The sequence below is a fragment of the Ailuropoda melanoleuca genome, chromosome 10 (assembly GCF_002007445.2).
Source record: "Ailuropoda melanoleuca isolate Jingjing chromosome 10, ASM200744v2, whole genome shotgun sequence".
Classification (NCBI taxonomy): Eukaryota; Metazoa; Chordata; class Mammalia; order Carnivora; family Ursidae; genus Ailuropoda; species Ailuropoda melanoleuca.
Window position 1 is genome coordinate 6,501,209 of NC_048227.1, and position 13,467 is coordinate 6,514,675.

Genomic DNA, 13,467 nt, shown 5'->3' on the forward strand with positions numbered 1-13,467 from the left:
GACGCCGCTGTTGTCCTGGGCTTCATCCTGGTGAGAAGGAAGGAGAAGGACGTGAGACAGTGGAAGGGGAGTGGCGGTTGTTTCTCTCCTGACTTGGGAACTTCATAGCTGGAACCAGGGTCTGCGCTGCAGCCCATTCCTCTCCACCCTACGCCACTGAAACCCGCCGGTCTCCCCACCGCCCTCTTCCCTCTTCATCCTCCCCAGTTTCTCTGCGGCATTTCCCAAGGATTGGCCCCTGCTCCACAGACATCCCCCCTGCCACCCAAACCATCCTGGGAGGTCCCGTCATCCACAGAGACAACCCTCTGAACATGGGACTCATGTCCCCCAAACTCCAGTGCCCTCTACTCTGCCATACCCTGGGGTGTTTTGTTTTGTTTTGTTTTCTCTGGGACTGAGAACTCTGAAATATTAAATGCCAGCATCATTTTTATGCTCCAACTTTCTTTCCTTCCAGGTTTCTCTTACCATCATCCTGCTTGCTATACCTGTGCTTTGAGCCCCCGAACTCTTATCCCTTAGTAATCCACTTTCTTTTGGGCTGTGCAAGCTCCCTGCTGATCCTCTACTCTCCACTCCCCCTCTCACTAGCCCCTTGACCTCTCCCGTTCTCCTGTGCTTCTTCCACATTTAGCTGACACATCTTTAGTTCTGGATGCAGCCTATGGCAGGGGATGCTATTTGCTTACCCAATATCCATTCATTTCTTCTTACTCAGTTACAGCACCTTGATTTTATCTGGGGTGGCTGTGTGCTCCCCTACTGATAGATATGAGACCTATGACCACATCCTTGCCAATATGGTTCAAGGGGAAGTTGTGGTCTTTTCATCCTTTCTTCCTTCCTCCTGTTTCCTGCCTGGATTCAGAAATAATGGCTGGAGCCTGAGCAGCCGTCTTGGATCACGAGGCAACCTTCAGGATAGAAGCCAGTAGGCAGGACAGTGAGCAGGAAGATGGAAGCCTGAGTGCCTGAGGACAGTGGCCTCTGCCATCTGCCTCCTCATCCTTTTATATGAGGGGAAACAAGAAACTCTGTCTTCTCTAAGCCCTGTTACTTTTGGTCTCTGGTGCCAGCAGGGGAACGTAACTTCTAAGCAACAAGTTCTAGAAGCTTCTAAATCTGCATGGTTAATACTGCTGGGGGAAACATGATCATGTGCAGCGATGCTTTTACAGAGCTCTGGCTTCTCATCTGGGTGCAATCCTGAGATGCCATCTTCCATTCCCTCAGTGACTGTCACAGCTCTACGTCTCCAAACCTCATCCTCACTCTAGAAACAACCGCTGTCCTTTTTCCTCTGCAGAATTAAAAACAATTTGTGTATCATTGAGTTTATCAATATATTTATTCATGGCTTTTAGGTTTTATGTCATACTTAGGGAGGCCATCTCCACTCCATGGATATAAGATGGTCTCACATGCTTTCTCTAGTACTGGGGTTATTTTCCCCCTCATTTAACTCTTTGATTGATCTCTGTGGAATTTATTTTGGTGCAAATTATGAGATAATATTATTTTCTCCAGACGGTTGCTCAGTTGTTCCAGCACCATGTGTGGAATGACTCATCATTCCCCATTGATTAGCAATACTACTTATTAACCTTCTAAATTCCTGAATATATTTTGATCTGTTTCATCCTGCCTATATGTGGGCTTTTCTCTTTTCATATATTGGTTTATCTGTGTTTTAGTATGACAGCATCGCATCATTTTAATTATTACAGCTTAATAATTGCAGGCGCTACTGCTCATATGGTCCTTATTCCGTGCCAGGATCTATTCTCAGTGTGTTACGCTTAATTGTCATGACAACCCTCGGGGTAAGTATAATTACTCTTCCCATTTTCCTGATGAGTGAGTTGAGGCACAGAGTCATAGTATCATTGCCCCAGAGTTGACTCAGCCAGGATCTGACTGCAGGCCGTCCGGACTCTGTGCTCTTCACCTCTGTGCTTTAACATCTGCTGGGGCTAATCTCCTTTCACTGAAAATCTTCTTCAGAGGAATTCAAATCAATATTGGAGGGTGCTGGGTGTAAATAATGAATGTCTCTAGCTCTCTCCTCTTGAGCTATAAATGCACACATCCACATTTCTGATGAACATCTCTGCTCAGATGCCACACAGGCATCTCTCACATATCCCAAACTAGAGAACCATCACTCTCCCCCAAACATGGTCTTTGACCCAACCCTGTGTTCTCTAATTTGTTCGGTGGCTTCACCATGGATTCATTCACCCTGGTTCTTCCCACTCCCTCACCTCTACACCAGTCCAATCACCAAATCCTACTGGTTTTCCCTCTTAAACTGTTCCAGGATCTGGCTCGCTCCCTCCATCCACCGCCACCACATTACACTGGCCCCACCTGGCCCCCTCTGGCCCCTCCACTGCAGACTGATGTATCTGTAAGGCAGAGCTGAGGTTGCCTCTGGGATCAGAGGCTTTGGGTGTCATTTACAAGGTGCTCTTCTCCCATCTCCAGTCTCCTCCACAGCACTGAGCTACTTAGAGTTCACACACTGATTTCCTGCACCTGCATGGATAGTGACCTCTTCACCACCCTCACCGTTTGCCTGGCTAATTCTCATGTTCTTTGAGACTTTTTGCAGGGACACTTCCTATGGGAAGTCCCCCCCGATTCCCCTCCTTCCACCCAAAGGACTACAGCTCTTTCCAAATGAGGCAGCCACTCCCTCTCCCCTCCCTCCACCACTGAGTTCCTTGAGAGGAGGACCTATGCTTTATTTACATTGTTATCTCCAATTAAGCCAGACCCTGGAAAATAGGCCCTCAACGAATGCTTGCTGAGCTGAGCCAGCTTCCTGTCCCTTCTGTTCTCTCCTTACTCTTCCTGGGGCTGACCCTCCCATCCCCATGAACCAAAAGGTGAGGATTGATGAGAAAGGATTAAGTCAAAAGACAAAAACTGGAAAATGATCAGTTTGTGGAGAAGGATTGGTCTGGAGCAGTGGTTCTCAAACTTGATCACACACAGACACCACTTGATGAGACCTTTAAAAATGCAGATTCCCACGCCCAGACCTCAAGCCCAGCAGGGATCTGCATTTTTTAATGCAGAATGATGGCTCGGCGGGGGGCGTGGCCCAGAACCACTTACCTTTGCTTCTCTTCCACCGGAGGTAGAGTATCAGTCCCAAAATCGCAATTTTGATCAGGGCACCAGCCAGTGCCGCTACAACAACAGGTCCCACACTCAAGGGTGAAGACGCTGAGCTCCCATTGCCTTCCAAGGCACTGGGGCCAGTGGTGGTGGGGGCAGTGCTGGTGGGGCCCTCAGTGGTCGTCATGGCAGCTGAGAAGACATGAGAATTTAGCAGATTCTCCTCTGGAGGACTGGAGGTTTCTGGATGAGACTTGTCACCTTGTTCCCTAGTTTGGGGAATATTGGGGTAGGGGAGCAACTCTCTGAAGCTCTCACACAGGGAAGGGGTAAGGAATCCACATCACCCAGCTTAAATGCTGACTCTACCTCCCGTCAGTGCTGTGACCTCAGAACCTCATTTCATCACCAACAAATAGGGAATCACTAAATCTCTAGCCTCAGGCATCCCAGGCACAGCAGAGGGGAAGGGGTCAAGCCTCAGGGATGGGGGATTCCTTGAAAGACGGAGATCCAAGTCCTTGCCCCCTTGGCTGCCAGTGTGCCCAAAGCCAAGCTATTTGGAAGCTGTGTGTGTGTTCTAGGAGAAAGTGCTTGTCAGCTAGTGGGCTGTAGGATCTGTTAGGATTTCTAGATTCTTTTTGGGGCCCATCAGATAGATTTCCCAGAGAAGAATCTCCTGATTTCTTACCCTTGGTGATGTGGGAGATACCAGCTGGGATGCCTGAGTCCTGGGAGGCATCTAAGGGGGGCAAGGCGTTTAGGGTCTCATCAGTTCACCAAATCTCCAGTTTCAAGGAGTGAACCCTTGCCCCCAGTATGCCTGGGGTACTGCCCCCAGAGTCCCTCTGGTCCATCCTTTCTGGAAAGCAAATTTCCAGTCTCTGCTGGGTGGGGAAGCGGGCATAGAGGTTTCCCTGCTTCTTAAACAGATTCTCACACAGTCCTCCAGCTTTCTGACCCACTTTCACTCCCACTGTCGGGGGTTCTAGGGTCGCCCTTCGTGAACTATCAAGGGGTTTTGCAGTGTAAAAATTGCCTTTCTTCTGGGTCTCCCCACTGCTGGTTTAGGGCTAAGCTCCCCTGGTCTCCTAGGGCAGGTACATTAGTCTATGTGTTTCCAGCTTCCCAAGTATTGTTTTTGACCACATGACTCACATATTTTTTGTCCGTGTGGATTTTGTCTTAAAAAATTCTCTTTGCTGTCATTTTAGCAGGGCTCGGTAGGGAGGGGAGGTAAATGTGCATATAACCCACCATTTGGCCAGAATTATACAATATTTTCTAGTGCAAATTATAGAAAAATGAATGTTCAAAAATAATGTTGCATATTAATAATAAAAATAAAAGATTTAGAGGAAAGCACCTTGTGAGATATTTACATGGTCTTTTTTTTTTTTTTAAAGATTTTATTTATTTATTTAACAGAGATAGAGACAGCCAGCGAGAGAGGGAACACAAGCAGGGGGAGTGGGAGAGGAAGAAGCAGGCCCATAGCGGAGGAGCCTGATGTGGGGATCGATCCCATAACTCCGGGATCACGCCCTGAGCTGAAGGCAGATGCTTAACCGCTGTGCCACCCAGGCGCCCCTACATGGTCTTTAGAAGAACACTCCAAAGGTTACTGAGGGGTATAAAACAGGGGCCATTCCTGGGTGGGAAGATTGGACATTACACTGATTTCCATTTCAATTGCCTTATAGGTTTAATGTAATTCTGATTTAAAAAATACCTATAGCTGTTTTCTTCAGAAGTTGGCAAACTTATTCTAATATTTATGTGAAGCAATAGGCCAAAACCATAATAAGGGTTTTGAAGAAGTAACATGGTTCTGATGGACATAGTCTTATCAGCCACTGAAACATGACCAAGTTACAGTCCCTAGAACAGTGTGGCAGCGACAAGAGAAAAGGCAGAACAGGGAAATGGAGTCGACAGACCAGAAGTGGGTGCTATCCTACAAAAAGGCCAGGCCTATAAGTCAATGGAGAATAGAAAAAAGATTCCATAAACGCAGTTGGGATGATTGATTTGTTTCCTGGTAAAAAGATCAATTTAGTTCTTTACCTCTCACACCATATACCAAAAGAAATCCTCACTACATTAATGAGTTTTACTGTCAAAAGAAAGCATACAAAAATCAGAAGAAATTAGGGGCGCCTGGGTGGCTCAGTTGGTTAAGCATCTGCCTTTGGCTCAGGTCATGATCTCAGGGTCCTGCTCAGCGGGGAGTCTGCTTCTCCTTCTCCCTCCGCTCCTCCCCTCCTGCTTGTGCTCATAGACACACACGCACGCACACACACACACTCTCTCTCTCTCTCTCAAATAAATAAGCAAATAAGCAAACAAGTAAGTAAGTAAATAAATAAATAAATTCTTTTAAAAAGTCAGAAGAAATTAAAATATTTTCAGCCCCTAATGGAACATAGGATTTTGGGTTAAGAAATAAAAACAGGAATTTACAAAGGAGAATACAGCAAGATTTGGCTACAAAACTAAAACATCTGTATGTAAAAAACATTATTAAGCTAACCACAAACTTATCAGTTCTATTAGCTGCAAACATCCCTTTAGGGTGATGTCTGCATGGCAGTACTTCACTTAGGTAAAACTTTTCTTTTTATTACTTTCCTGTATGTTAAAAAAATATATGAGCATGAATATCCAATTAATTGTATTAATAGAAAAAATTAATTTATTGATGAAACTCATAGCAAATGTGACTGAAACTGAGAAATGAGAAAAGTTAGGAAGATTAAGGAAGGAGGAAGGAGGGGTCTGAGGAGAGCCAAAATCTCCCCAGAAAGGCCATTTAAGGGAAGATGGAGAAGGTGCCAGAAATATAAATCCAAGCCTGTCTTGCCTAATTCAGGTTGTGAGCCGCTCTATTTGCTCTAAACCAGCACGGTGGTCCTACGGGGCAGGGGTTACCGAGGGTGGGGCCACAGAGAGTGTCCTTCCCACCAAGAGCAGTGATGCATTGCTCAGAATTGCTGGTGCAACTGGTTGTAAAACAAACCTACGATTTTTAGTTTTTAAGGAATTGCCTACAGACAGTGCATCCCCCAGTGCCTGCTCCTGGGAGAGACGCCCTCCCCACACTGCTCTGGGGACAAACCTAGGTTCAAGTTCCCGCGGCCTGCTGAGTGACATGGGAAGATCCATTAATGTGACACATCCCATCATTGGGTGAAAGATAGGTCAAGACAACGATATGATCAGGTCAGCTGGTGAGGCTGAGCAGCTACTGGTTAAGAGTGGAGGCTCTGGCTTAAACTGGGTTCAAGTCCCACCTGCACCACAACTGTGGCTTTGTGCAGGCGTTTGGGCTCTTGGAGCCTCAGTGTCCCTATCTGTAACAGGAAGACAACAGCAGTACCCACTGTTACTGTGGGGTCGTGGGGAAGGTTCACTAGGGTGATACATACCAAGTTGTTCAACCCAACAGTGCACAGTAAGCGAGAGCTGCCATATTTCTGCTGCACACGTGCTTCTCAAAGCCAGCACAGAGGAGCGAGATTGGAGTGGACAATGGGGACAGTACAGGCAGAGGTGGGCAGTAGGGATGGGGGAGCAGGGAGGGTCAAGAGGATGGAGGCAGGGGAAGAGGGAGATGGGAAAGGAGAGGAGGGCGGGAGCTGGGCAGGGAGCATTGTGGGTGGGGTTCCGAGGAGCAGAGCAGGAGAAGGAAGTGGGGGGATTGGGAAAACAGGTAATGGGGTGTTGCCAGGGGACCTGGGCTCTCGGGTCATCACTGGGTACCTGCTGTGTGTGCTGGGCTGAGCCCATGGCTGTGGGGAGATGCAAGGCTCGGGGCTGGCTGGGGCTGCACAGACGGACACATGACAAAGGGAAGGCAGCCCACATCCTGAAGAAGTCAAGTCCACCGGGATGGCATGGGGCGAGGGTAGGGAGGCAGGCTGGAGCCCCAGCTTGGAGCAAGAAGGGAAGATAACTGGGGAGCCCAGAAGGTGCTGAGGCCGGGGAGTGGGGGTGGGACCTGGAAGGGAATGGGCAAGGAGAGCAGCCCAGGCCTGGGGAGGAGAAAGAGTAGAGTTGGCAGAGGGCTGGAGAGGAAGTGGATGTGGGGAGAGGAGTTTGAGAGAAGGAGTGAGCAGGAAGATTGGGGCCTGGGCCAGGCCTGGGGGATGAGGGCACCATGGCCTTTAAGAGCCTCAGCAGGGTGGGCATGATGGCTGCCGGGGCAGCTGGACTCACCGTGGGTGATGGTGAGTTTGGTCCCCTGGCGGGCCTGCCACACCTTCTTGCCATCTTCTCGTGTTTCCACTTGGACCCGGCAAAAGTACATATTCTCATCCTCCTTCCGCAGGTTCGATATCTTCAGGGAGCCAGACTTCTGACCCTTTGGCAAGTTCAGGGAGATCCGGTTCTTGTAGTCCTTATGGATGAACGGCCAAGTACTGTTGTAGATGAACTCCCCATGGAATTGTGTCCGTCTCAAGGCCACACTTACTCTGGAATTCTTGGCTAACTCCCAGCAGTAATAGAATGAGAAATTGATGTGGACGGAGCCACCTATGGGGGCTGAGAGGTGCTTTGGTTGGTCTATCTGACGATAGTCAGGATTTAAATTGCATTCTTCTGAGCTATCTGCAGGAGGGGGGAGAGGAGAGACTTTCAAGCCACTGGGAGAGATTAAGATTACCCCAGACCTTCTGCGCCCTCACCCAGGGCCAGTAGTGTGACAGGTGGTAGGACTGGCTCTCTGGCCTGGGTGCACCTCGCCAGGCTTGGGGAAGGGAAGAGGGTGAAGGGTTGGTACTGACCTAGCACTGTCTCTTGCTGGGGCTGGGAGGCCTGACCAGTTACCCCAGCAGACCCCTTCTCTAACTGCCCAGCCACAGCCCTTCCTGGGGACTCGCTGGGCCTCGGGGCAGAGCCAGGGTGTCCCGGACGCTCACCAGCCTGCAGACATGTCGGCAGCAGCAGCAGACACAGCAGCAGGGACAGACCCATTGCCTCACTCTCCTCCCAGGGGAGGAGAAGACAGCGGCTCCGTCAAGGCCAGAGGGGAGGCCCTAGGCACCCCTCCTTGGGGCGTCAGGAGACACCCGGAGAGCGTGGATCAGGCCCCTTCAGAAGAGCAAGGGAGGGTGAGAGCCTTCCACAAACTCACCCGCACCCAGAGTAACCAGCACTTCCTTTATCAATCTGGTTTCTTCTTTTTCCTTTATTGCAAAAGTGCTTCCTTGTGGTCAGAGTGCGGAGAGCCATGACAGAGCCCCCAGCCTCTATCTTCACCCTGAGGGCCATGGTTCTGACCTTGGCCATGTGTGGCCTCTCCCTCCCACCTTGATTCCTGGCTACAGCCAGCCCTCTACCTCTCCTTAGGAGTCAGTGTCTGTCTCTCTAGCTCTCCTTTTCATTGGCTGGGTAGCTCCTGGCCTCTGTCTGTCCTCCCAGGTGAAGGGGAGGCAGCAGGACCAGCTTCAGCTCTTCCAGTGAGAGGAGAGGCAACCATGAGTCTCTGCCCAGCTACAGCCCCCTAGAGAGAGGAGGAGGGAACCACTGGTAGTCAGATGCCCTCGACCTCCTGCCCCAGCACCAGGGACACCCAGCTTGCTCCAGGTCTTTCCCTCTCCCGGCAGGGGCTCCCCTTCAGTCCCTCTCCTGAGTCCTGTGCAGGCCCCAGGCCCACCAGTCCCCTTCCCTGCCCTGATCAGTCCCTTTTGTGCAGTCTCACACCCTCCCTGGGGTTAAGAGGTGAGGGCGGGCCTTCTGGAGGCCACTCCTTGACCCCCAGGATGCAAGATTGGATTTGCAGGTCCTTCTCTCCTCCACTCTACAGATGAGGAGACCAAGGCTCAGGGAAGCCCTGTCCCAGGTCCCATGACTCTCAGATGGTAGGATTCAAACTCCAGTCTTGCTGAGTCCACAGAGCATTCTGTTCCTTTTGGGTGCTTCTGCCTGGTTGCCCCATACAACCTCAGGGCCTCAGCTCCCAAGAGCAGAGTTCTAGGGGGTGAGCCCCAGGAAGCTGTATTTTTATAATGCTCTTAAGGTGATTCCTTCCACAGCTCTGAGAGCCCTGGCTAATCCGTAGCTGTCCCTGACCAGAAGTAATGAGTCACTCTGGTGACAGTCCCTGGACAGTCTCCAATGGAGGGCCCTGCCAGCCTGTGACTGGTGGTGGGTGGGGGTGAGAGAGTGGGGCTGGGACCTTTGGTGACTCCCTGGGCAGGTTTTAGGAGGCTCTGCTCCCTCCCTCCCCCGGATGTGGTTGGCATTGTCTTACTGAGTAGATGGTGATGGTGGGAGAGCATGATTTCATCACAGGAAGTGGCCTCATCTTCTGGAGGTGGAAGCAATGAGAGGGACCAGTAATCAGCCTTGAGCTGTGGCTCTCACAGAGGGGGCTGCTGGTGGGAGAAGGGCCTGGAGTTTTGTGATTCATAGATGGACAGAGCCTAAATGCAGCTTTATAGCTCAGAGGGTGGCCAAGGGGGAGGGGTCAGAAGCACATGATCAGGAGCAGAGACAGAATGAGGGCTATGAACTGTGGATCACATTTTGAGAATACTGCCTTAGATCTTCTCCCAAGTTCTCCTAAGTTTCTGTTTTCCCTTCCTCATTAGCCATATCCATCACTACCCCAGTCCCTACCTCCTCCACAGTACTTCACCCTGCTCCTGCTTTCCCCCCAAGACCAGCAGTAAGGCAAAGATGCCTGCTTTAACTACCTCCATTTATTGTGATGGTGGTTCTAGCCCATGCAATAAGGCAAGACAAAGAAATAAAACTGTTCTGTGTTTTCTTCGATTCTGTATTTATGTATTTGGCATTCATTCATTCAACCAGGGCAATTTATTAATTAAAAAAATTTTTTTTCTGCATTCTTGATGCTCTGACATGTGTGGCCTTGCTGACTGGGGAGAGATGGCCCCTCCCAAGGCTAGCCTATTCTTAGAGCAAGGGCATTTCTAGGAGCATGCCTTTCCTATGGAAACTAATCAATCCAGGGCCCATATTCTAAACCACCTCCTTTATCTAACTCTCACCCACCAAGCCAATATTTCCTCAGCCATGAGTCAATCCTATGCCAGGTGCCAGACAACTAGAGATAATACGTGTAACCCAAAGCCTACCAGAATTAGTCAAACTGGCCAATCCCAAACTGTTTCCCCTTCCTTGCCCTGTCTTGCCAGGGGAAAACACACCTAAAGGCTATGGTCTGTGCCTTCCCCTTGGTCTTGCCTCTGCCTCCTCTAGAGCTTCCCCAGGTGGCCCTCTATGTCATGGCATTTTCCTTCTCTATGAGAAATGTAAGTTATAAAAACCTTCTTTCAGTGTCACTACCTTCTCTGTGTCATCACTCAGTCACCCGTATAAATTAAAACCCTGTGAGTATAAGAATTGAGCCAAAAGGCATCCAGATTGGAAAGAAAGAAGGAAAAGCTCTTTACTTAGAGGTGACTTGAATGTTTATGTAGAAGATCCAATGGAATCGACAAAAAAAGCTTCTAGAGCTACAAGTGGTTTAAGCAAGGTCACAGGATACAAGAGCAATACACGAAAATCAGTTGCTCTTCTATGACAAATATGACAAAAAATGGAAGTCAAATGAAAATAGTTCCACTTACAATAGCTTCAAAATATGAAATACTTAGAAATAATACAACAGATGTGCGAGATCTGAACACGAAGACTATAAAATATTACTGAGAGAAATGAAAGATTAATGAATGGAGATTTCATACATATGTATGAACAGTATTCAATACTGCTCAGAGGTCATTTCTTCCCAAATTGATATGTAGATATAACACAATCTCAACCAAATCCCAGTAGGCTATTTTGTAGAAATTAGCAAGCCAATTCTAAAATTCCTACAGAAATTCAAAGTACCTAGAATGGCTAAAAAATGAAATTGAAAGAACAAATTTGGAGGATTTACACTACCTGACTTTAAGCCTTACTATAAAGCTACTGTAATCAAAATGTATTGGTGTCAAGACATAAAGAGATCAATGGAACAGAACGGAGTACAGAAAGAGACCCACAATTATGTGGTCAATTTATATCTAACAAAGATGCAAAGGCAATTCAGTGGAGAAATTACAGTCTTTTGAAAAATTGGTACTGGAACAACTACAAATTTATATTTAAAAAATGAACTTCACTTCATATTTTGCACTATCTACAAAAATTAACCCAAAATGAATCATCAGCTTAAATGTAAGTCCTAAAATTATGGAAGTCAAGAAAAAAAGAAAAAACAGGAGCAAATCTTTGTGACTTTGGGTTAGGCACAGATTACTTAGATTCAAACCAAAAGCATTAAAGAAAATATTGACAAATTGGAGCCCCTCAAATGAAATTTGTTCTTCAAAAGTTACTATCAAGGGATGCCTGGGTGGCTCAGTCATTAAGCGTCTGCCTTTGGCTTGGGGCATGATCCCAGGGTCCTGGGATCAAGCCCCGCATCGGGCTCCCTGCTCTGCTGCTTCTTCCTCTCCCACTCCCCCTGCTTGTGTTCTCTCTCTCGCTGGCTGTCTCTGTCAAATAAATAAATAAAATCTTTTTTTTTTAAAAAAGATAGTATCAAGAAAATGAAAAGAAACTACAGACTGGGAGACGATGTTGGCAAATCACATAAGTGACAAAGGATTTGTATCCCAAATATACAAAGAACCCCCAAAATTTGTGAAAAAAAATCCCAACTCAAAACATGAGCTAAAGATTTGAAGAGATACTTCGTCAAAGAAGACATACAGTTCCCAACCACATGAAAAGATGTGTAACAGCATTAGTCATTAGGGAAATGTGGATGAAAACCACAGTGAGGTCACATCATATATCTGCTAAATGGCTCAAATTGAAAGACCAGTCATATTAACTGTTGGCAAGGAAGTGAACAACTGGACATGTCCTACACTGCTGGTGGGAACGTACAGAGGTGCAATTATTCACACCATTCCTTACAAAGTTAAACATATACCTACTACAAGCACACACACTCGTACCTCATATCACAGTGTGGACCCACAAGTGGGAACTTGTGGTTCCCACAAGTGGGAACTTGTAAAAGTGAAAGGTCTCAGGCCCCACTCCAACCAGTTGAAGTTTGAGAACCAGTGCCCTGGGGCAAGGACACGGACTCTGAGGACCTGTTTTGTCTGTTACCTTTCCTTTTCAGGCCAATCCTGTGAGGTAAAGGAATTTTATTCCCACCCAACAAAGGAAGAAACAAAGGCTCAGATGGGTCATCTCACCCACTCCAGTTCCCTCCACCGGGCAGGTCTAGAGTTTGGACAGCGCTCAGGTCTGTGCGCCTTGTGAGCTTGGTGCTTTCCCAAATGATTGTCCTTCTTCCCAGCTCCCCCAGCAGTTTAGCTTCCCCCACCTCCTCCAGTCCTCCCACAGCCCTTCCTAGGAAGGCCATTCATCAGGGCTGACCTCAGAATGCAACCTACCTGGCCAGCACCTTGATCTTGGACTTCCTGGACTCCAGAACCAGGAGAAATTCCTGTTATTTAAGCCACCGGGTCTGTGGCTCTTCATGATGGCGGCCGAGCAGACGGCTCCCACTCCCAGTGTGAAGTCACTGAACTTGAGTCCAGAAGAAGCACGCAACAGGTGCTCTCCATCATTCCCACCGCACAGACACGGCAGCACGGACAACCTCAAGAGCACAGGTAACAGTAATATGTGGTAAAATAAGGAGGGACGCGCTTCCTTCTCTTGTAATATAATTCATTGTGAGTTTATATTTAATTTTTTCTTGATTACAATTTTTTCATTGTGATCATGCGCACCTCACAAAAGTTTACCATTTTAACCATTTTTAAGTATACAGTCCAGTGGCATGAGGTACATTTAGAGTGTTGTGCACACACTTAAATTTTAATAATGGCCGTGTTGAAAGAGGGCTCACAACATTCCCCNGCAACATTCCCCAAGATGTAACAATCAGCTCCAGCACACTTCCCTCTGGGGGGGTTTCTGGGTGGTCATTAGGTGACTTAGCACATTTAGAAGAAAAAGCCATGAAATGAATTTGCTTATGTGCATTTCACAGAATTCTGACTTAGGATGAACTATGATTGACACACAAGTCCTCTTCCTCTCTCTTCCTTCCTTTACTGTAAAATGGTTTTAGCCATCTGAGCACGTGCTTACAAGGGAGGTGGCAAATGGATCTCAGCTGAGGTGGGGCTGCAGTTCGCATCAGCCCCAAAACTTCGTGTCACTGCGTGTCACTGGCTGTGGTATTTATGTGGTNCGTGTCACCGGCTGTGGTATTTATGTGGTTTTGGTTTGAAACAGCAGAACTGTATTTTCTCACCATTCTGGAGGCCAGAGGGCCAAACTCAAGGT

At 47.9% G+C, this 13,467-nt stretch overlaps 1 protein-coding gene and 1 long non-coding RNA gene across 4 annotated transcripts in view; one reads left to right on the forward strand and one right to left on the reverse strand.

The window, feature by feature from the left end:
- Positions 1-9,229, reverse strand: part of LOC100469784 (paired immunoglobulin-like type 2 receptor beta) — an 11,837-nt gene extending 2,608 nt beyond the window's left edge. Inside the window, exons 1-4 of one of the 3 annotated variants that reach the window (XM_034669881.1) lie at positions 8,052-9,217; positions 7,348-7,740; positions 3,127-3,321; positions 1-27 (exon numbers count right to left, since the gene is read on the reverse strand). In XM_034669881.1, the coding sequence (XP_034525772.1) occupies positions 23-27; positions 3,127-3,321; positions 7,348-7,740; positions 8,052-8,106 (648 nt within the window). In that variant the 5' untranslated portion in view covers positions 8,107-9,217 and the 3' untranslated portion in view covers positions 1-22. Of the gene's footprint in view, positions 28-3,126; positions 3,322-7,347; positions 7,741-8,051 lie in introns of all 3 variants that reach the window. The other 2 variants (XM_034669882.1, XM_034669880.1) reach the window with 2 other exon arrangements.
- Positions 9,230-12,177: 2,948 nt separating this feature from the next.
- LOC117804128 overlaps positions 12,178-13,467 on the forward strand; it is a 55,952-nt gene continuing 54,662 nt past the window's right edge. Inside the window, exon 1 of the long non-coding RNA XR_004628361.1 lies at positions 12,178-12,785. This is a non-coding gene — a long non-coding RNA (uncharacterized LOC117804128). The remainder of the gene's footprint in view (positions 12,786-13,467) is intronic.